Source organism: Phyllostomus discolor, chromosome 1 (assembly GCF_004126475.2).
Source record: "Phyllostomus discolor isolate MPI-MPIP mPhyDis1 chromosome 1, mPhyDis1.pri.v3, whole genome shotgun sequence".
Lineage (NCBI taxonomy): Eukaryota > Metazoa > Chordata > Mammalia > Chiroptera > Phyllostomidae > Phyllostomus > Phyllostomus discolor.
Genome location: NC_040903.2, coordinates 188350141 through 188373401, shown reverse-complemented (window position 1 = coordinate 188373401; position 23261 = coordinate 188350141). Strand labels below are relative to the sequence as shown.

Genomic DNA, 23261 nt, shown 5'->3' with positions numbered 1-23261 from the left:
TTGAGGACAAGTATATTTCTTTTTCATTCTCTGCAGTATATGCTCTTAATAGTACCTTGTACCTTTTCTTCATAGAGCAACCTGTTTTTTATTTACTTATATGACCATTTAATTAGGTTTTCTTCCCTTTTGGTGTAACCTTCATGAAAGCCAGGATCTTGTTCGATTTTGCTCAGAAATGTATACATAAGACCTAGACTAGTGCCTGGCATGTAAAAAGTGTTCTGTAAATATTTGTGGAATGAATAAATAAAGGATTGATTATTAAGTTAAACATACTAGAGTCTAAGCAAATATAGCATATTCCTTGCAGACTTAGCCTGAGTCCTTGTAGGAGGTTATAAAAAGCTTGCAGAATTTTCGCTTAGACCTCAGATCTTTAACACGGTGTGTGGAAAAGAAAAATGGTTTACAAAATACTTTGAAGTGGCTCAGTACTTAATGTTACTTTGATGGGAAGTCAGTAATACTGATACGAATATGATATTGTAAAGAATTCTTCAAATGTAAATTATTATTACTACTTTTAGCTAGTATTTATAAGCTAACATCTGTGAATATTAATGTTAATTCAAAATTTAGGCTTGGAGAATAGAGCAGTGAAACATTGCTTGTTTTTCTTCCCTTTGCGAACGTAGCATAAACCAATTTGTACCTGGAGGGAGTTTTGGGAGGTACGAGAGCCAGGTGTGTCCCGGTCTTGACAGTGCTCATCCAGATTGTTGAACTCCTCATAAATTCTTGCTTTTCTGTCCCAAATGGACTGTTAGTCTGTCATTCTTTTATTCAGATGCTAGCTCTCTTCACTCTCCAGGATTTCAACATATTGCTGATGCATATCCTGACAGCTGAGTCATTTCATGTACTGAGTTGAGTCAGCATCCTTACCTTTCTTTCCTCTAATCAAATTACATTTTCTTTGTGAAGTAATCTCACTGGATATTAGTAGGTCAAACTCAACATTATTTTCTTCAAATATGGCTTATACAACTAGACACAAAACAAGGGAAGGGAAGAAACCCTATACGTGTCAGCAATTTATATTCATCTGTTAAGTATTTTTTTTAAAGTTGACATTTATTGAACATTTTCCATGTGCCAGGCATTGTGTGAAACAGTTTATGTATATCTCATTACATTCTTGAGCTAGCACTGTGACAGAACTACTATTCTTAGACTCATTTTGCAAAGGACAATAAGGCTCAGCAATGCTTTTTATTTTTATTTATTTCTATTTTTAAAAAGATTTTATTTATTTACTTTTAGACAGAGGGGAAGGGAAGGAGAAAGAGAGGGAGAGAAACATCAATGTGTGAGAGATACATAGATAAGTTGCCTCTTGCATGCCCCCACCCAGGGATCTGGCTCACAATCCAGGCATGTGCCCTGACTGGAAAATGAACTGGTGACCTTTTGGTTCGCAGGCTGGCACTCAATCCACTGAGCCATACCAGCCAGGGCTCAGCAATGCTTTTTAAAGCACATTTAGCAACTGAAGTTTATTGAACATCTGAAATGTCCCATTGTTGTGTATATTTTTATTCATTCACTTAATCCGTAAGTCAACTGCATCAGGTAGGAAATATTATTATACCTTCATTTACATAAGAGGAAACCGAAGCACAGAGATTCACCTATGGTTTCCCTGCTAGGAAGTGGCAAAGCCAGGCTTAGAATTCAAGTAGTGTGATTCTGTAGCCCATTGTAACTGCCACACCATACTTCCCCAGATTGCCCAGCTGGTATGTGGTGGAACCTGATTAGAACCAGGACCTCCCTGACTTTAAAGGGAGTGTGTGGCCCAAAGGACAACTTCAGCCATCTGGAAGTTGCAAGATGAATTTACTGTTTTTTGTTTCAACTTCCCAGTGTGCTGAAAGAAGTTGAATTAATTAGGCATTGCAAGCATTTCTGTAATGTTCTTGCAGAATTGTAGCTGACGGACTTTTGAGACTGAGTTGCCCAGCTTAGTTTTAATTTTGTTACTCTTATTAACACCAAATCTTATTTCTCATATTTGGTCTGGCCCCTTAAATGGAATATACAGTTATATAATATGTTTTCTGAAAAAGAAAGTCACTTCTAATATAACTGAAGAGAAAATGTTTGTACTAACCAGCAGCATGTTTAGCTAAGCCCTAGAGTACTGCATTGGGTATAGAATGCTGAATTATATCAAGATTCAGAAAAAAGGCTTGGCTTTTTTTTGTTGGCATGCATATCTTTACGGCTTACTGACTTTTCCTACCCTATGAGATGGACGTTTGTGGTCAGGACATTAGTAGTAAAAAAGGGACTTACATTGTAAATATCTTGGCTCAAACTGGTGTCCTGTTTTACTTTTCAGTGTTTTAAAATGCTTTTCTGCTCTGAAGTGTTAGGCTTTCCAGATCCATCATTCTTCTTTAAAAAACTCTTTGCATTACTTTTCTGTAAGTTTTAATTTTGTAGTTATACACTCACAATTAAACATACTTATATACATACATATATGCATATACATAGTGAGTTTCTTTCTGTTGTTTTATGTTTGACAGTATTGTTTTTATACACAATAGGAAATAAAGTTTTAAAAGGATTTCATTTTTTTTAGCATGGTGTTTCAAATTTCAGTTTTGGATTTCCTCAACCCTTATATATGACCTTACATTTATATTTAGTTTATATTAATTACTAACTTTCGTATGATGTATAGATGAGTTCCACAGTTAGTGGGGTGTTCTATATGCCTTCACTGGGATTTACTGCCCAGAGTATGACCTTAATTATAAGTGTACATTCTTTATTGCTTTTGGGATTAGAGGCCATTCCACTGTGGTTACTGAGTCCTGTGTCACTCTCAGGAACTTAAGATCTCATATTTAAAACTCCCAACTGAGGTTCAGAAATAGCACCTCTAAGCTGACATTGCAACATTGGATTGAATCTATTCTTTACTTTAAATCTCTTTAAAAACAGTTTAATGATGTCTTTGGTGTCAACTCTAAGTTGTAAAATAACTGTGCTTAATTGATATTAATGTGATATTTATATGTGTATCCATCCATCTATCCATTGGTTTTTAAACTGCGTAGCATACTGTTAATAGCTGCAGGTTCATCCCATTCTGAACTGATTACATTCATGTTAATCCACAAACAAATGGAAACTAGATGGGCCATTTTTATCCCCTGTAGACGTAATCTCTCGGTGAGAGAAGAACCCTCAATTAACTGAAATACTTGAAAATCTTGTGTTCTTTCATTGCAGTGTTTTTTTTTTTTTTTGTGGGGGGGAGGGTCAGTTTAAGGGAAGTGCTTGTGGATAATCTGTAATTCCATTAATTTATTTCTTTACCTTATAATCATGGCATAAATAAGAATAGTTTTTTTGAAGATTTTTGTTGTTCATACTTTTGAATGCTGCTGAAAATTGGTCTTCAACAACAGTGCTGATTCTTACATCCTGGAAGTTTGTTCTATTAATTCCTTTTATAAGAATATGATTTTATGATTTGCTCCTTGTGTTAAAAGACAAGTGCAGAAGAGAAGGCAAGTTATGGTTATTTGAGGGTTCTAAATAAATGGCCTTTGTTTAATTGAAGTTTGATATTAAAATTGAAATGAAAATTTAATGTTTCTAGAAACATTTAAGGATTTATTTTTAAATGGTTATAAAGTAATTTTGAAGATACGCCAATAATAATGTAAGTATTTCCACATAGAAAATAGTTCTAATAACTGAAAAAGTTGGGAATTGATCTCACACTGTATGCTGTAGATACTTGATAGATGTTTGTCAGATGAAGGATAACTTTTTGTGAAAAACTCTTTCCTCCTTACAGAGGGTCTTCATTTAATCCTCACTCAACCTTGTCAAGTACATTTTCTCAGTTTTACAGATAGGGAACCCAAGGTTCAGAGAAGTAAGTGCCTTGTTCAGTGTCACCTGGTAAGCAGTCAAAGTGCAGTTTTCGTTCAGAACCATAGTCGAGACTGGAGTCCTTACAGTATTTCACAAGGCCCAGGGTGATTTCCTGCAGCTGCTGCTCATCCCTCTCTGGCCTCTCTCATTTTCCACTCAGGCTCCAGCCACGTTTGCTAACTCACCAGCATGCTCCCTCCTGCCAGGGTGCCTTCACACTTGCCATCTCCTTTGCTTTTTGTTTTATTCCCAGACTCCTGATTGACTGACTCCCTTGCCTCCTAAAAGCGCATGTTCAGTGGTGTCTTCCGCATGAATACTCTATTTAAAATTGTACCCTTTAACCCCAGCATGCCAAATTGTCCTTGCCCTGCATACTGTTTTTCCCATAGCATATTTATTATTTTTAGTTGCTATTATTTGTCTCTTCCTGCTAGAATGTAAAGCTTTGCAAGAGATCGGATTTTTGTCTCCTTCTGTTGTGGTGTCCCAGCCTGGACCTCAATGTGTATGTAGTCAATGAATATTTCGTAAATGAATGAATAAGTGAGTGAGTGAGTGCAAAGCCTATACTCTTTCCACTAGACCTTCCCACTTTTCGTTTGTTAATGGTAAACTTGACAAAATTATTAGGTTATTTTTGCTAGGGAGGGCATTTCCAAATTATACTGCTTATTCATGTTGTGCATTCATCTTCATTTTCAATGTTTATCTTCCATTTTTCTCTCATCCTCCAGTATAGAGCATTTATTTTTACAAGTCAGCTAGAGTTTTTATAAAGTGTTAGAAAATAAGATATTATCTTATTGAATATTAGTAGGGGTGAGAGTTCAAGGACGTATAACATTGTGTAAATTTAAGGTATACAACATGTTGATTTGATACACTTCTGTATTGCAAAATGATCACCACCATAGCTTTAGGTAACACTTCCATCTTACCACATGATTACCATTTCTTTCTTTGGGGCAAGAAAATTTTAGGCCTACTTTCTTAGCAGCTTTCAAGTATATAATAATATAGTGTTGTTAACTACAATCACTGTGCTGCACCTTAGATCCCCCAAACTTACTGCTCTTGTAACTAGAAGTTCATACACTTTAACCAACATCTCCCCATTTCCCTCCAACCCCCAGCCCTTGGTAACCACTAGTCTCTGTTTCTGTGAGTTCGGCTTTTTTAGGTTTCACATATAAGTGACATCGTACAGTATTTGTCTTTATCTGATTTATTTTCCTTAGCCCATCCTGATTTTTAAAGTTTTATTTTGTAACTTGTTATTATTAAAGTGTTAGGAACTAATTTATTAAATATGCTTGCTATATTAACATTTTTGTCTATTCAGTTTAATTTTATTTCTAGAGGAACAGAGTTTTTGTTCACAATTGAAAACGTGGAATTCAATATGTAGAATTTACTGACTCAACCTTGTTTTATTATATACCAGCATATTTTAGAATCTCCTGCTCACCTAGGTATTAAAATATGAACAAGACATATGGTTCACTGGTTTAAAAAAAAAGTCCCAGTATAATGTGGCAAGTTTTTGAATGGGGGTATGTATAAAGTTTTATGAAAAGTTTTGTTACAGAATTCCTAGGGCCTACAAAGCTGCTGTCAAGTGAGGGTATTCCCACGCTATTGCACATATATGATGGTCTTTTCAGCTTTTACTGTCATCTAAATACAACTGAAATTAGTGCTGTCCTTACAGCCAGAACTCTGTTTCCCATGCTTCTAGAAAAGTGTTGGAACAGTGAGTGATATGGCCCAGAGGTTCCCAAACAGAGGCTGGCAGAAAAGTTGTTACTGGTAGGGAGCAAAGTGAAAAAGAAGTGGAAGAGAAGGTATACAGAGGGAGAGAACACGTGATGTGTGTGTATAGGATGGCCAAGCCTGCTTTTTAAGGAAGGATTGCTTTCATTCCGAGGTTGTCCTTTCTCTTTTATGATGTGAAAGATCCTTTCTTTTAATGAAATTATAGTGAAAATAAATGGTGGCTAGTTATTATTTAATTCCTTTACCTGAAGGAAAAAAAAGGCGACCTACTCTTTGTAGTTTTAAAATATGTAAGTAGGTATGTGAGATCCTCAAAAGAGGAAACCACTGATAGAGGTACTTTGGAGCCTGCATAACTCCTGCAGCCTCCTGCCCTCCTTTTTGGGGGGTATACTCCAGCATGCTTCAGGGATTTACTGTATTCAGCAGGCCCTGGCCCCTATATTCCTGGTGTCGCTAGCTCTGTAGAGAGGCCCTTGGGTAATGCGTGATGTTTGAGAGACTGATGGTGTTGGTTAGAGGTTGCAGCGGCTTCTGTCCTGTGGGTGAGACTGGTAACAGGAGAGTAATCTACGCGTATAATTAGGAATTGGGTCAATTTTAAATGTTTTATTTCTTGTCCTAACAAATTTCAATGACTGCCGTGGCCTTAGAAGACAAAGTGGGAAAGATGGTAACCAGTGAAGAGTTGGAAACAGACACTTACTGGAGGTTTTTTGTCTGTGTGCCTTGTGTGTTTTTCTCTGTTTACTCTGATTGGAACATAGTGTCAAAAGTCCTATGAAAGCCCTGAATCCTATAATTTTGCTGCTGAGGCTACTAGTCTGCATCAGAAACCTTTGGGTTTTGGTTATAAATTAGAGAGCATGTGTTTGTCAGCATTTGGGAAGGGCAAACTGGAGTGATCCATGAAAAAACCGTAATAAATACATGTTGATTGTCCAAGCTGGGAAGAATAATTAATATTAATACATTATTATTATTTAAAACTAATTTACCCACCTACTATTGTTTACTAGTTTACCGGCTGATTTTGTGCTGTTTAAGTTTTAAAAACATTTAATTTTCAAAAAGTCAATCAAAATTTCCTTTATTTTAGGTTCCAACTTTTAAAAAAAATTAATACTAATATTTAATATATAATGAAAGACTGCCAACTGCAGAAATAACACACTAGGGTAAAAAGAATACTATTAACACATTTTAGGAAGGCATTTATAAATGGTTTAATGATAGTTATGCTGTTGTTTTAACATTTAAAACCCCATCAAGATGGTCGCAGTGGTGGAATGCAGCAGGTCCAAATACTAGTCAATAGGCTGCATCAAAATGACCTAGGGAGCTTTAAAATTGTTGTAATTAAAAAATTTTTTGGCTATAGTTCTTAGGGCTTTAATTTAAAACTACTGAATCAAAATTGGAAAGGCCAAGGAATCTTTATTATTTTTATTTTTTATTTTAAAGATTTTTATTTATTTATTTTTAGGGAGAGAAGGGAGGGGAGGAGAGAGACAGAGAGACAGAGAGAGACATCAATGTGTGGTTGCTGGGGGTTATGGCCTGCAACCCAGGAATGTACCCTGGGTGGGAATTGAACCTGGGACACTTTGGTTCCCAGCCTGCACTCAATCCACTGAGCTACGCCAGCCAGGGCTGGAATCTTTATTTTTTTAATTGAATGTATGGGGGTGACATCAGTCAATAAAATCGTATGTAGGTTTCAGGTATACAGTTCTGCAGTACACCATCTGTGTATTGTATTGTGTGTTCACCACCCCAAGTCAAGTCTCCTTCCATCACCATTTATCCCACCATTAATTACTGTCTTCGAACTCCCTACACCCCTTTCTCTGGGAATCACCATACTGTTGTGTGTACATGAGTCTTCCTTATTTTTTTTTCTTAACCCCTTCACCCTTCTCACTCAGCCCCAACCCCTCCCCTCTCCACTGTTAGTTTATTTTGTTCATTAGATTCCACATATAAGTGAAATCATATAACAACTTTTCTTACATATAAATTGTCATGGTTAGTTACTTATTTATCTCCCGTGGTGGTGGTTGCCGCTGTCAGTTGCTATTATTTATCATCATCATCGTCATTGTTGTTATTGGTGTGGGCCCTGGAGTGAGATTTCCTGGGTTTAAATACCAGTGTCAGCCCATACTGGCGGGACAGGTTGGGCCAGTGACTTAACTGTTATGGGCCCCAGGTTTTTTCCATCTGAAAAACTTGGATATTAATAGTAACTGCTCATAAGGTATTTTGAGGATTAAAGGGGATACTGTATGCCAGGAGCTTAATACAGTGCTTTGCAATAGAAGATGTTCATTATATTGTTGTTATTTTTACGTTGAACTATCAGTCCTGGCCTTTTCTTCCTTTCAGTTAGTTGTTTAACGAATACTCACACCTTGGTCTCATTCTTATGATATTATTTTATCTAGGAAGCTATTCTATGAGGCACATTTTGAACCTTTCAAAGAAGTGTATGCTGATAATCAGTAAAATGTTTTTCAACTTTCTGAATAGATTGGAAGGAGTTCTAAAGGCAGCTAACTCTACATTAATTTATTTATAGTTGAGGCCAAGAAGGAATGCTTTCCCTCTTGTAGATGTTTCCAGGGACCTTCCTTTGCTTGGAAATGGAAAGTTTTCACTATTAGCTTTAAATAATCTAAGAGAGAAAGAATTTCAAAGGTGAAGGAGATGAAAGAGGGATTTTAAAGTTATTACGTTAAAGAGAAGTGGTTTTCAGCTGTGGCCACACATTGAAATCACTTGGAACACCACACCACCACAACCACCACAACCACTACCACCATCAGCAACAACATTTTTGAACCCACTGCATGAGTATAGTAATAAAATAAATAGTAGGGATGGTCAAGTATATAATAGTTATTTTAGCTAACATGTTAATTTCTTACTTGCTTATTTACTTAGAACTATCTGTGTCATCATGTTATACTTGGGTACAATTCATAGGATATGAAGCCTCATTTTATTATTTGATTCATTATAAAGATTTATAAATGTTTCCTTGTTTTGATGAAGTGTTGGCTATAACCATGATTCTTTTGGGTACAAAAAGGAATTCTAATAGAAGCTTCCAATACAAACATGACCATTTTGTAGAAATATTTCTTCACTATATTTCCACATAAGTTTTATTTATTTATTTTTATTAAAAGAGAGAGAAACATCAATGTCTGGTTGCCTTTAATATGCCCCTTATTGAGGACTTGGCCCGTAACCCAGGCATGGGCCCTGACTGGGAATTGAACTGGTGACCCTGTGGTTTGCAGGCTGGTGCTCTATCCACTGAGCCATACCAGCCAGGGCTCCACATACATTTTAATAGTCTATGTATAAATAAGTTACTAGCCTGCATCTTTTTTTTTTCTCTTTAAAACCATTTTGCCTTCTTCCTGTGATATAATAGTTAAGAAATACAAGAATGTGGGCCTTTTTTATTTACTTGGTTGGTGTATTTGCAGGGACCAATTTAATACTATGATTTCAATAACTTCAGGTGCCTGGAGTCCCAGAGTACCAAATCTAAAGAACACCAGGCTCATGCTTTATTTCTTCTACCTTTGTTACTTTCTGCTTTGCAAAGTCTGGACTGAGTCAGGCCCCAGGGGAAGGTGGGCTGATAATGGACTTATGATCCTGTGCCCCAAATATTAGATGGGATGGAATAATGGAAGCTGTTGACTACAGTGGCAGGGGGATGAGCCTGCCAATTACAAACAAACAGACAAACACACACACACACACTAAACAGCCATTCCTCAAAATCATACTGAGGGTGAGGGGAGGTGTGTGTTTGTGAGTATGTGTTTGTGTGTGCGTGCATGGTGCACATGTGATGGGGTGGGCTAAAAAAGGTTATAGTTCTGTCAACTGTTATTTAGACACAAGGAGAATCTGTCTCATAAGTGAACTTGTATCCTACCTCTGCTGTTGAATTCTGTTTCCATTTTTCCATCACTTGTGGCACTTGTAAATTTTAAAATTATTTAGGTAAGAATACCTTGGAGGTAGGCTTAGTTATTTTCTCTAGCTTATTGATGAAAGTTGATGGGATGCTGAGCGATGATAATAGAAAAGGCATGTGGGAGAAAATGACTTATGTATAAAAAGGAAGAGAAGGACAGTACAGTGAGAATTATAGCCACCAAGTGGATTTACCACTTTGCTGGTCACCATGTTCTTTTCTGGGATGAGAAGCATTTTCTGAAATCAACTTAATTTTAACAGTTTTTCCAGAGCAGTGGAATCTGACCTCACGGGATCTTATCAAGCTGCAATAATTGGATCAGTTATTCTTCCCTTTAAATAAATGGTAACATTGGATCGGTGGATTGTTTTGCTAATAACCGTCATGGTATTACATAACCACTACTTGATTCCTTATTATTATGGTTATGATTCTGTGGGATCCCTCTCCTGGGCTCAGGGGTAGTCTGTGTAGGCCACGAATTTCCATTTGGAAGAGAGACAACACGAACATTCACTACCTGGTCTGCTTTGGGATTCTAAACCACTTTTAATTTTTCTAATTTACATTTATTTCTAAATGTCTGTAATTTGTATTTTTTTTAAGTTACTTCAGAAGTTTTTAGATTTTCAGGTAGATTTGGGAGATGGTAGCTTTGAGTTAAAATCTGGTGTTATTCATTGAGGTAAAAATGTACTACTCATCTGCCCTGGCCCGTGTGGCTTGGTTGGAGCATCATCCATTGACCAAAATGTAATGGGTTCGATTCCCTGGTGGGGACGATTACCAGAAGGCAGCAGCCAATCAATGTTTTTTTCTCTTGTGTTGATGTTTCTCTCTCCCCCTTCTGCTGTTGCTAAAAGCAATGAAAAAGTTTTTTATTTGGGTAAGGATTTTAAAAAGTGTACTGCCTGTCTGATTTTTTCTTTTTGCCATTTATGAGATTTTCCTTTATGGCCTAGTACCTGATACATTTTATAAATGTTTCTTTACAAAGAATATTTGTATCTGCCTCTGGGACTGGTTACATAAACATTGAACCTTTATTATTGAAACCTTATGAACTATTCAGAGAGTGTTCCTTCTCTGATGCTGGCCTGCCCTACACTTTTCACATTCTCCTTTTTTAAATCCCACCGGAATTGGGGAGAGGAGTTCAAGGAGGTTGGGACCGGCATGGCTGTGTGGGGCAATTAAGGGCCAAACTTTACAGGAGGAGCCCTTTCCTTGGACTAAGTGAGGGCATCTTTCATCATGAATGAAGATTTTAGAAAATTGTTGCTGTAAGGGAATTGCCTCTTTGAGAAACCTCTCCTCGTTTCTTTCAGTCAGTCTTGATTTCTTAAGTTGTTTAATTTAAGGAGAGGATATCACTTTAGAAGAATTTAGTCTGTGAAAAAGGATGAAGCAAAGCTTATTGGGGAATGGGCTAGAGAAGAGAGAGAAGGGGTTCAATATGATCCTTTATGAACGGGGCATGTTGGAGATTAATTTGTGCTTTCCTTCTGCATTCTTCCTCTTCTCCCTTTGCACATCCCTGTTCTGTGGAGTATGGTATATTACTCCTGCCTCTCACTGAGTCTGAATGCTGCATGGTGGTGAAGAGTCCAGACCCTGAACTCAGTCTGCCTGAGTGTGAATCCTGTCTCCACTGCTTGCTAGCTCTGTGACTCTGGGCAAGTCACTCAATCTCTCTGTGTCTTGGTTTTCTCATCTGTTAAATTGGAAATAGTACATACTAGATAGGGTTGCTTGGATTAAATGAGATGTAATATGTGGAAATGCTTAGAATAGTACCCAGTATATGTACCCAATAGAATTCAATAAATGTAAGATGTCACCATTGTTCTATCAGGCAGCTAGCCTGTTTCACATTTATCTGTAATGTTACATCAGTTTGGATAAGTAAAGAATACATTTTAATGGCCTAACATTGAAAAAGGATTAAATGTTAACCGTATACATTTTTTTAAGTAACCAAATAAATGAATCTCTTGCATATTATTGCAGTTACTACAAAGATTAATTGTGGGTTGTCACTGCTTCACTATGGTTTGCTTTTTGGAGAAAAGGTTATCATTTACAGATGCTTTCCTAATTCGTACATGCTGAGTTACGGAGTTCTCCATGTGGCTGGTCTGTTTTTTAAGCTGTATTAAAGTTATACTGTATCAAAAATAAGATTAATTAAAATTTCCCCTGAAGATTTTAATGTTACATTAATAAGCTTTTTCTTGTTCCCTATACAGCATCAAAACTTACAATTAGCTTTGCGGTATGGGGTCCTCTTTAGAATTTAGAAAACTTTAGTAATTAACCATGATGGTCCTGTGCATGTAATTAGCCATTGATTAAAGGTATATAGTCATGTTCATAGGCAGCCTTTAGTTTTTGTTTGTTTATTTATTTTAAACATTGAAGTAGGTACCAATCAGAAAGAAAACTTGGTCTGAGTAAATTTAGTTCTGGTTTGAAAGTGATTAAGTCTAGGGGCATAGAATAAGATATATCTCATGGCTTAACTCAGATTCCAAAGTCTTTGACAGTAAGATACTGTACATTGGGCCTCTGGGGAACTATGGGGGGTAGTGGTGGGAGCGGGAAACTCATTGGTTAAGAACTATTTCCAATTTATAACTTGTTTTTGTCGAGAGTAACTGATGCTGTATATTTCAAAATACTAACTACTTCTTGTTCTCTTATACCTTATCTGTTAGAGAAATCCCATGGTTTTAGGGGTCCTATCCACTCTCACTTAGGCTTACCCTAAAGTCGGTGTCAGTAGGCAATGTCTTGGGGGAGTTACCCATGACATTCTGAATACTAACCCAAGGGCTAGCACTTGGGTTGTGGTGGTGTGAGGAGGGGGAGGTGGCTGTGGAGAGGCTTCATGTGGTCCCTGTGGATAGGAGGAGCCTAGCCCTCACTCCCTTCTGCTGGGGCTGCTGTTGGCTCTAAGGTGAGTGCTGTTAGCTGTTGCACTGAAGTACAGGGAGCAGGTGGCCCATGCTTTGAAGCTGCTGTCAAGCATTTACTGGGAGGCTGGCAACAAAGGGTGCAAGCTTGTTAAAGTCCTTCATGAATGGAATAAAGGGAATATGGGAGTGTGGTTAGACACAGGCACTGTGCCCAGCTCCATAACTCATTCATTGTGGGACCTCAATGATTGTCTTTATTTTTCTTTTTAGAAAATAGAGAATAATAATATAATACCACCTCCAAGAGGGTTTTGAAGATTAATGAGTTAATTGCCTTGGAACAAGGCAGCAGAGCTTAATCTGGTCACAATTTCATTGTCTTTCTAGGGAAGCTCCAGTTTGGGGGAATAAAATAGTGGAGAGAAGGTAGAAATAGAATGGCTGTCTGCAACTTACTGTATTTCAAGTTCAACTATAGATTAGGGTCCCATTTTAGCTGGGGAATTTTAACCTAACATTTCTAGATATTTTTTAGAAATAAGACAAAACCAAATGTCTGGTCTCCTGTTTGTGGGAAAAGAATAGATGTTGTTCTGAGAACATATTAATAAAGATGTTAGTGGTTTTCTCCCACAGTAAGGAAAGAAGATGGGTCAAAAGAGGGAGCATACATTCAAGTAGAGATTGTTATTGTCCCAGTGCTGATGTGCTCTTTTGAGAAAGTTGGTATTACCTCATTTTGTTGACTTTTCAAGTTTGTTTGACAAAGAAACTTCATGGATATCAAGCCAAAACAAAACAAAAAAATATAAACGCACGCACACACACATACAGGGATAAGTAACACCAGTTACTTTAAATACCAAGGATGTCAGCGTGAAATTAAAATGAATCAACTGACATTTCCGCTTTGAAATTTTGGGGTAAAACTAATTTAAACCAACAGTGAAAACTTCTGGCTTTTACCTTATAATGGGAAATTTGACCTTTTTCAGTGTTTTTGGCTTAAGGATGTTGACATTGGGTTGTTTTTGGGTTAAAATTTGCTTCAACTCTCTAATGGATGGCTCTTGGGGTTTTGGTCAATCTTTGGTGTGGAATAACAAATGCTGTCACTGGTGTTGGTATCATGTAGCTTTTCAAAGACAAGGTCTCCAAGGTAGTGGATATGGTATCCCCTCCCACCATGTGTAACTGTTAAAAAAAAAAAAAAACCACTGTTGTCATGTGAATTTTTTTTTTGAGCTTGCTTTTGAAATAACTTTCACAGAGAATTCCTGTTACCTAGAAATTGATGACAGACTTACACCATTTCCTTTTTTTTTCTTAGACGTTCCATCCTCAGAGCAGCCTGAACTGTTCCTAAAGAAACTTCAGCAGTGCTGTGTCATTTTTGACTTCATGGACACGCTATCTGATCTTAAAATGAAAGAATACAAGCGCTCCACTCTTAATGAACTGGTGGACTACATTACAATAAGCAGAGGCTGTTTGACAGAGCAGACTTACCCTGAAGTAGTTAGAATGGTGAGTTTCTTTTTTTTCGCCGGGGACACTTTTAAGCACCTTCCATAGCAACTCGCAGGTGTATTTATTGCAGGAGTCAGGTCGCTTGGAGGTCACCTCCACACAAGAGAGCCAACCTTCTGAGAGCTAAGCACAAGTAGTCGGCACAGTACTAGAAGTTGAAGAGCATTGTTTTATGAGAATGAAATCCAGAACTTTTCACCTGCAACAGTATTGGAGGAATCAGTGACTTCAAACTATGAAGCCAAGACTGCCAGGGCTTTATTGGATTTCTGGCCTTGGGAAAAGAGCAGACACAGGAGAATCAACAAAACTTTTAGATCTGTGTTTGAAAAATATTCAAGCCTGTTGGATGTCTTGACTTTTTCCCCCTCCTTATTCATTTTGGTATATTAGAAATGGCTTTATGCTTAATAAATGTGATTGATAGAATCTAGTTAAGCCTCTCTTGGCTTCATAAGCTAATATTCTCTTTATACTCTTGAAATCAGGGATGATGTCTTTTATTATTTATGAACAGTGTCTTGCACTTTGTGTGGTTGTTAGGAGTTAAGAGAAGAAACATTATTAGCATAATGTAAGTAATTCTGCTCTTATTGTATCAATAATTATATTAGTTTTTCAAAAGCTGAGCTAAAATATGGTTCTCTGTTAGATTTCTGTGGGAGATGCCCTTCTTTGGCATCCTGGAAGATCTGGGATCTATAGAGTGCACACTCTTTGGGCGGGATGGGTGGGGGCCGGGCTGGTCTGCTAACTGGTGAAATTGTGCTTCAGTGACCCAGAAGGGTCAGTGTGTATTATCATAACATGAGGAACTGTGACCGATACATGAAGGTCATTTCAGCATATCCAATGTATTCCTCAGATCCATATCTGATTGTGTATTGCATTTGTGGTTAATTTATAAGAATATAGGACCAGAATGTTTTGTAGGTTAACTAATAAATAACATGTGGCTCTTGAGCAGTGGTTCTCAACCAGCGTGTGGTTTTGCTTCCCGGGGCACTTTGGAAATGTCACAGCCCGTGATGGGACAAATGTACATACATACTACCAGCATCTAGTAGAGAGAGGCTAGAGATGCTGCTAAACATCTTAATGATGAACAGCCCCACAGCAAAGAATGGCCTGGCCCCATAGTCGGTAGTGCTGTTGAGAAGCCCTGCTCCAGAGCTTGCATGTTGTATAACCTCTTAACCTGGTACTTAGGATCTTCTCTAGTACCCTTGCCTTCTGCAGAGGATGGTCCCTGCTTTTAACCTACCTGTGTCCTCAGCCAAGAGATATCCACTGTTTATAACTTCCTTCTACATCTTTATACAGATAGTTTGTGCAAATGTCAGCACATACAAGCATATGTATAAATCTTGTTTTTTGTAAACACATGTATACACTTTCTTTGTAACTTGCTTTTTTTCGCTTATCATTATATAATATATATCAGTAAATATGAAGCTGCCTCATTCAGTTTTTAGCTGCACAATATCTCATTGTGTGGAGGTGCTGTAATTTATTTAATCTGTATTCTGTGAATTTGCTGATTGATTTTTCTTTCTTTTCTCCTGGTTTCTGGACTTTTGTGTATCATCCCCTCCACTCCCCCCAGGCCCCTCCACTAATTCTGATTCTCCCTTTCCTGTCAGAACCGGGCTTAAAGTGCTACCACAGTTTCCTGAAAAAGCCCAGAGTTCTCTCCTTCCTTGAGTTCCTCAGCAGCCCACCCATTTGGGTTGGGTTGTTCTTTCCAATTTTAGTATATGTGCTGCCGAAGCGAGCACGGGTTGGGTTGTTCTTTCAGCTAACTAGTTCATTTGTTGCTTTCTATAGTCACATGTTTGTTGATTTTTCTTTTTCTTTTTTAAGATTTTATATGGTGTTAACAACCTATTGACTATCTTAGAGGATTTGTATCTGTAGCATGTGTGGTATTCTAGGCACTAGAAAATTAACTTTCTTTGTGGTAGTTTATGGTCCTCAGAGGTATAATTTTTTTTATATCATGATTTGTAAAATTGCTAACTATTAATTTTACGTGGCTCTTAGGCAGTCTGGTGTATTCACAGAGAAGGAGGTAGCGTGTAGAATAGAAGGGACTTTGGAATTACACAAACGTGGTTCAAGTGTCAGCTCTGGCCACACTTGCTTCATCACCTTGGATGAAACCCTCCATCTTGAGCCCTCAGTTTTCATGTGGTGCTCAGAGGAACACAGGATTGGGGGAAAGGTGGTCAGAGTCTCTCTCACCCTGCTCCATAAATACTCCACCTAAGTAAAATACTGTGCTTTGTTTGTACGTGAAAGTTCTCACCACCTCAAATACACACACAACCTAGTGAGCAGGGTGCTTACCGCTCTATAAAAATGGCTGGAACCAAGTCCCCACTGAAGGTGACCTCTACTCCTTTCCTTTTTGCCACTTCTGAGCACCTCGTATATGGAAATTATGGTGCTGCAACTGCTCACCTTCCTTATCTGTGTCTTACTTGCCTTTTGAGCATTTTGTGAGGATTTACAATGATTCGTATAAAGCTCTCGGAACAGTCCCTAAGACATGGCAGACATTCAATTAATCATATTGTTACGTTTTAATGATTTTGTTATTAGATACTTGATCTGACAATTACTGGTGGAACTGAAGTTCCTGGCCATGGACTGAACATGCTCTCTCAGCTAGATGTGTGTATTCCATTGCTTCACTGGTTCTCAAGTTCTGTACTTCCAAGGTGATCCTGCCCATTGAACAATCCCTGTCCCTCCTATTCCTCTTTCCTGTTGCTGAGAAATGAAACTGCTCCACCAGGGTTAGGGGGGAAAATGGTAGTGCTTTTTTAATAAGGTATCAATGAAGTAATAACTAGGTTTTAGACACCAGCACGGGTAATGACATGATGGAATGTTCTGGTGTCAGCATTATTACCAAAAAAGCTTTTGATGCAACCTCATGGGAACTAGAATTTGAGAATTGCTATTCTTATTAGGGGAAGAAAAGAGTGACAGATACAAGTAGTCTATGAGTTGTGGAGCCTTTTTAGCATTTAAATGAAATCTGGGTAGCACCTACCAGCTGTTAGAAATAAGAAAGAAAAAGCAATTATGTGCAAACAAAACAATATCACACTACTTTCGGTATAACTTACCCAAAGAATAGTGTGGGGTAGTGTGGGGTAGTAGGAAGAGCCCCAGACAGAGAATGTGGAGGTCACTGTCCTTATTTTTCATCTTCCACTTAACTAGTGGTGAGATGTTGGGTCAGTAATTCCCTTTTTAAACCCCAGTTTCTCCTTTTGTAAATGTGGAGGGATAATAATGGTCTCTCACATCCTTCCAGCTCTGAAAAACTACCAACTCTTTCGGTTAACACAGCCTAAGAAATTTAGAATGGATTCTGCCATTCTTGAAGTTTACAAACCATTGTCCAAAGTAGTTGCTTAAGTAAGTGGTTTGTCTTACGTGTATTTCTCATGGGGTCATATCTGATGGAAAAATGAGAATCAGGACTTTCAGTTCATTGAGCTCTGGCACATTCTGCTTTGTATCTTCTCAAGTGCCAAGCTTCTGTCCTGGAGGCAGTAATTTTACCACATGTGCTCATGTTTTCCTTCTGGTTCTGTTGCCATGCATCCACTTGAAAGGTCTTTCAGATTTCTGACTCTCCCAGTAATCCTATGTTTAATTTTTTTTTTACCCAAACTCAAATGCTGTTTATTTTGCATTCTTTATATTTACACATCTTTCTTTTAAAAAATGCCTCTTGGGGGGTAGTTCAGATGTGAGCTGAATTGCATTGGTGAAGACATTGTTTTGGTACTCCAGGTAATGTTTACTGAATGACTTAGAACCACACACTTTCACATTTTGATGAGAAAAAAAGGGCAGGACCTGCTCTGTCAACAAGCTCACAATCAGCAGAGAGGATACTCATGTGAACAAATGAGATAATGTCATGTATGCATTAATAGAAGGCGAAGAGGAGTAGAGAGAAAGGGTGATTAACCAGAGTTAGGTAGGAGTTGGTGGAGGAAGGCTGTACGAAGTGAGTTAAGCCTCAGTAGGGTATTAAAGGTAAATGTGTGTTTTTCAGGTGGCTGAAATAGTGTCGAAAAAGAGAATTATGTGATACAAAGGACTTCCCCATCCATGATACAGTCCAGAAATGCTGTGATATAGCATGATACAGTCACAATAATGCTGTGTTGTTTCAGCGTTTGTGTGTGTGTGTTGGGGAGTGGGAGGAGGTAAATGGTGCCAGTTGAAAATGAGATGCAAGCCAGATCCTGAGGAACCTCCCAGAATGGATAGCCATACGCAGTTTTAGATTTAGTCAGATTTAGAATCCAGTGACAGTGTGTCAGAGAGATTGGGGGGGTGGGCTGCAATGGAAGGCAGAGGAACTATAAAGAGAGGTACGGGATTGCTGTGTTAGAGAAGTTGTGGACCGCCTAAACCAAGCACAGGTGTGGAAGTAGAGACGGCGAGGAAAGATGGCATTTGAGACTAACTTAGGAGGTAGATTGAAGCTTAGTGTTTGTGGGGTGGTTTGGAGTGTGTGAGGGGATGGGGTCTACGATAGCTTTGGGAATTAGTATTTTGTGGTGCTGGTTATTTGAGAAAGGTACGCAGTAGGGAGAGCAGGTTCTGGGTGGAGGCGGATGAGGTGATTTTTATGTAACTTGGAGGTTTTGGGAACCTAGATGTGGAAAGCTGGAAAAGATATTGGTAATTATCAGCACGCGAGTGGGGCAGGGGAGAAAAACTCCAAGTGATGGTGGAATCGCTGTACGTTAGTGGCAGTGGAGGAGCGGCGTGAACTATGAGGAGGCTGAGATGTGACTGTAGATAATGATTGCACGCACACTGGTGGAATCCTGGCTATTCCTTGATGGAATAGAATCCTACCACTTCTGTCCTGCAGAAAGTGTACCGTGTGCACTGGTCGTTGGCTGTTGTTATTTTCATATTTTGTCTTTGTGACTTGAATTTTCTTGGTTTCAAAGTCTGCCCTGCTCCTAATCTGTGGTTAAATCTCTGTATACTGCAAATCTTAAAAACATGTGGTTTTCCAAAGCTAAGTACTTTTAAGATAAAAATATGTTGAATAATTTTTTGTCTTTTCTATTGAAGTTTTTCCTTGTGTCCTTTATATTATTTCTTAGCCACCCTTAACTTTGTTTCTCTCTCTCTCAAATTATGTCCTGTCATTTGGTTATCTAAGTGCTTTATCTTTATATATTCTTTGATTTAACTGGAAATCACAGCTCTGGTTAGGCTCTTAATAGAATAATGCGGTTTTGTAGAAAATTATGAAGTTGCAATTAAAGGTCTCAGAGTCTGCCTACACAGGAGTGCTTTGTTAACTTCATACATACTCTGTTGGCTGAAGGACAGAGTTTCTTTTTGTAAAATAACAACTATCTAAAAGTAGCCCTGGGGAATGAGAGCTACTGGGGGAAAGATGAAATTTCCATTTTTCATCTTCTTGCATCTGATAAAGAATATAATATATATCCTGGCCAGAATGTGCTTTGGAGGTGACTCTTCAGCCCCGAAGGAGATAAGGTCTGTCAGTGTGAGCCACTGGGGGGGCTGTAGGCTGCTGACACGGCTGGAAGTAGAAATAATGGAAGAGAGTGGAGTGGTGTCTGGGAAAAGCATTTAGGAACTGAAGTTAATGGTGAATTTTCAGGGTAGGATAAGTCTAAAAATGCTAGGACCTGAGAATTAAATTAGAAAGAACTCCTTGGTACTTAGAAAAGAATAGAAGGTTATGACCATGAAGATCGCCAAAAGACATTTTTAGAATGAGATCAGGGAGAATTAATTCACTGCTCAAGGTTAGGAGCAGATTGTTACCATTTGTAATTTACCAGAGGGTAGAGAAACTGGCAGGCACTTTGTCCTTTCCTTAATTACCATCTTAACTATCACACTGTGCTTCTTTAGTTAATACTCACCAATATTCACTTAGCATCTCAAGGGATCCATAGATTGGCTTCATGGGGTCAGTGGACCCTCTAATGTTGACTACAAAATTTTATGTGTTTTTTTGTGTGTACTTTTTTTGGTAGAAGAACACAGGTTTTGATTAAATTTGCAAGATATATCTGACTTCAAAATGATTTCAGCTTGGTTTTACCACATGTGCCGTGCTCTGCTAGTTGCTGCTTTGTTGAAAAATACAGGGTGAGATTGAAATTCCCGTTTATGGCAGTAACCAATGATTAAAAAATAAAGTTGTTAAAATGATTTCACCAGTGAAACCATGTGGTTCTGGAGTTTTCTCTATGTGAAAGTTTCTAGTAGTGAATTCAATTTCTTAAATACATATCTTACTCTTCAGATTTTCTTTTTCATCTTGTGTCAGTTTTGGTAGGTTATAATAGTTACACAGTTTAGCATTGTAGTCAAATACTTAATCCTCACAGGTTCTTCACAAAGGTGTGTACTAGTGATTCTTACTTTTTCCCTGCCTTACCACACTCCCTGTCAGTATAACGAGTACATGGTGATTGGCAGTGAGAAGGGCTGTGGCATTCAGAACACCCCTGTTCTGCCCTAACCACGGTCCTTGAGATGATCCTGTTTCCTGTTCTCTAAGTTGGTGTGCTCCGCCCAGGCCTCCTCTCGCTCTGTCCCACCATTAGAAGCAGGCAAGCTCTTCCAGCAGCCAAAGGCATCCCTAAGTTGCTTGGTTAGCCTGAGTTTGTAGCAAGGGAGTTAGATGATTTGAACATCCCTCCATTTCCATGATGGACCCCAATCCTTGGAAGCACTTACATGTGTACGGCTCCTTTTCTCTTTTTGCTGTCCTTCTTGGGGTGGTGCTACAGACAGACAGACAGACCTGGACCCGGTCCTGCTACTTACTTATCTGTGATCTTAGACGATCCTAACTGTCTTAAGCTTGTTACTCCACTGGTACTTTTTGTAAGGCTGTTGTGATGTCATTGTTATCATCATTATTCATGTTACCACCTCTCCTTCTGCTAGACTTACCTTTTTCTTTAGAAAGATTAATCAGGTTTTCTAGTTACAGTGAAGTCTTGCCAGCCTGAAAGATATTAGTCTCTTCAAGGTGACTTTCCATATCTTTTCTCTGACATTTGGTTTTAAAGTTTAATTCTCTCTGGGAAATTTTATTTTCAATTCTTTTTTTCTTCTTTTGGAGGACCCTGTAAATCTGCATGTGTCTCTGTGTATAACTATATGTACATATGTATATATACTGCCCTTCGTTAACCTAAATAAATTTTTTCTAATGTTTTCCCCAGTGTTCATGTCCCTACTATATTAATAATTTATATAACTAATATATAAGTAATTCTCTCCTGCAAACATCTCTTGTGGAATCTGACAGAGATTTTAATGTTTAGTTTTTAGTTATATATGCTAAGGAGCTGGTGTTTACTCAGGAAGCAACTAAGCTAGTCATGATTGCTGTTTGCTTCATTTACAAGCTGTAGTCCTCCTGGCTTAACTGCCTTACAGGTTGTTCAAAGTCGTCAGTATACATAAAGTTGTTTGACAGCTGTGACTTGTCCGGCACTGATCCATCCAATACTATTATCTCACTGTAAGGACAGTGCTTCTACCTGTTCCCTCCTGTTCCGAGATGACACCAGAATTTTTCAGAATAAGTTACGTACAGTACTGCATTCAAGTTCTGGTTTCTTTTTTCCCCTACCTTTTAATTTAACCTTGAAACTGAAAATATGGTTATAGGTATACACAATACTTTTGGGAAAATCTATCAAGAAAATGAGCGATAAAATGATTGGGAAATATTTCCCACGTAAATGGGTCTTGGATAATTCTAGTACTTGCTGCTGATTTATATGGTTCAGCCGCCTCTGTACTGAGGAGAGACAGAAGTGAGAGAGAGAGGGATTTATTTCTTGGTTGATTCTCTCAGGAGAAAAAGCTGTTTATACCACAGTGTAAAAAAGGAGAAAGCCTGTGTCCTCAATGTGAAATTCTCAGAGACAGTGACGCTTGAGGCAAGAATTCAGCAAGAAAACAACGAGCAGGTCATTTTCAGGAGGTAGTTGGGTACTGACAGATGTGAAAAGCCAAATTTGATCTAGAGATGAAAACAAGAAATGAGCTATCCAGTGACTTCTGCAGAGGAAGTTGCCTCTGGAAAGTGATAAGATAAAAGACTTACAGTAAAAATGCCTTTCCAGTGATGAACAGAGTAAGACGGGGGTTGGCTGGGCCTGGAGGAGAGTAAACTGGAAAGACCAGAGCCTAAGGCAGTGGCAGGTCCTGGCCAGAGCATTGCCAGGAGAGCAGGGGAGACACACAGAAGAGAGGATGTTTCTGAATAAAAATAGGACTGGTTACAACTTCTTGGTAAGTTGGAGAACAGGTTTATTTTTTAATAAAATGGATAAGCAAGGTCTGTTGGAGAATATGCCGTTTTCTGACCCTTCAGAAATATAGGTGACACACAGGGAGTAGGGGCTAGCCAGACAGTGTTAGGTATTAAGTGGGCTGCTTTGAAATGCTGTGGAATTCCCTTCCGAAGAAGGTAAGGCCTTTATGAGAGAGACTTGGGTAGAACACTCTGGAATAATGTAGGCCTAGACCTATTCCTTTTGTGGGACTCTTGGCTTTTTCTCTTGGAAAATTTGCGAGGCTTAGATAATAGAGAAGGTTTGGAAAATGGAGTTTTGTGTTTGTATTGACATCAGGTGTTAGGTGGGTAATCTGTTATACTTTGTTCTGGAAAGTAGGAGTGGTTATCTGAGGGGTAAAATAATTGGGAGGCAATGATCTTCACACGCACATTTGAAGTGGAAGCTTACGGGGTTGGTGGACATTTCCTGCCCCTAAGGCCCTCTCTTGGTTTCTTTTGGAGGAACTTACATCCATCCTCCTGCCTTTCTCTCACGATGAGGCCGGCATGCCTCCGTGAGGCCCAGGAAGGAGGGCTACCTGTCCTGCCCGCCCTCGGAGTGGCCTATTATTAGTGACCTATTATGAAGCAGTACTATCAGGTAAGAAGTAATGTTGTCAGATGTAGTTCAGGTGTGTTTTTGTTTTCGTGACTCATCAGCTAGCTCAGGGCTTTGTTTTAGTAATGAAGAGCCACAGAGAAAGAGATTCACACGGTAAGGGACAGTGAG

At 38.5% G+C, this 23261-nt stretch overlaps 1 protein-coding gene across 2 annotated transcripts in view; it reads left to right on the top strand.

The window, feature by feature from the left end:
- PPP2R5E (protein phosphatase 2 regulatory subunit B'epsilon) overlaps positions 1–23261 on the top strand; it is a 142085-nt gene that overhangs the window by 62061 nt on the left and 56763 nt on the right. For both annotated transcript variants that reach the window (XM_028506618.2, XM_028506619.2), the window contains exon 3: positions 13937–14133. In XM_028506618.2, the coding sequence (XP_028362419.1) occupies positions 13937–14133 (197 nt within the window). The remainder of the gene's footprint in view (positions 1–13936; positions 14134–23261) is intronic.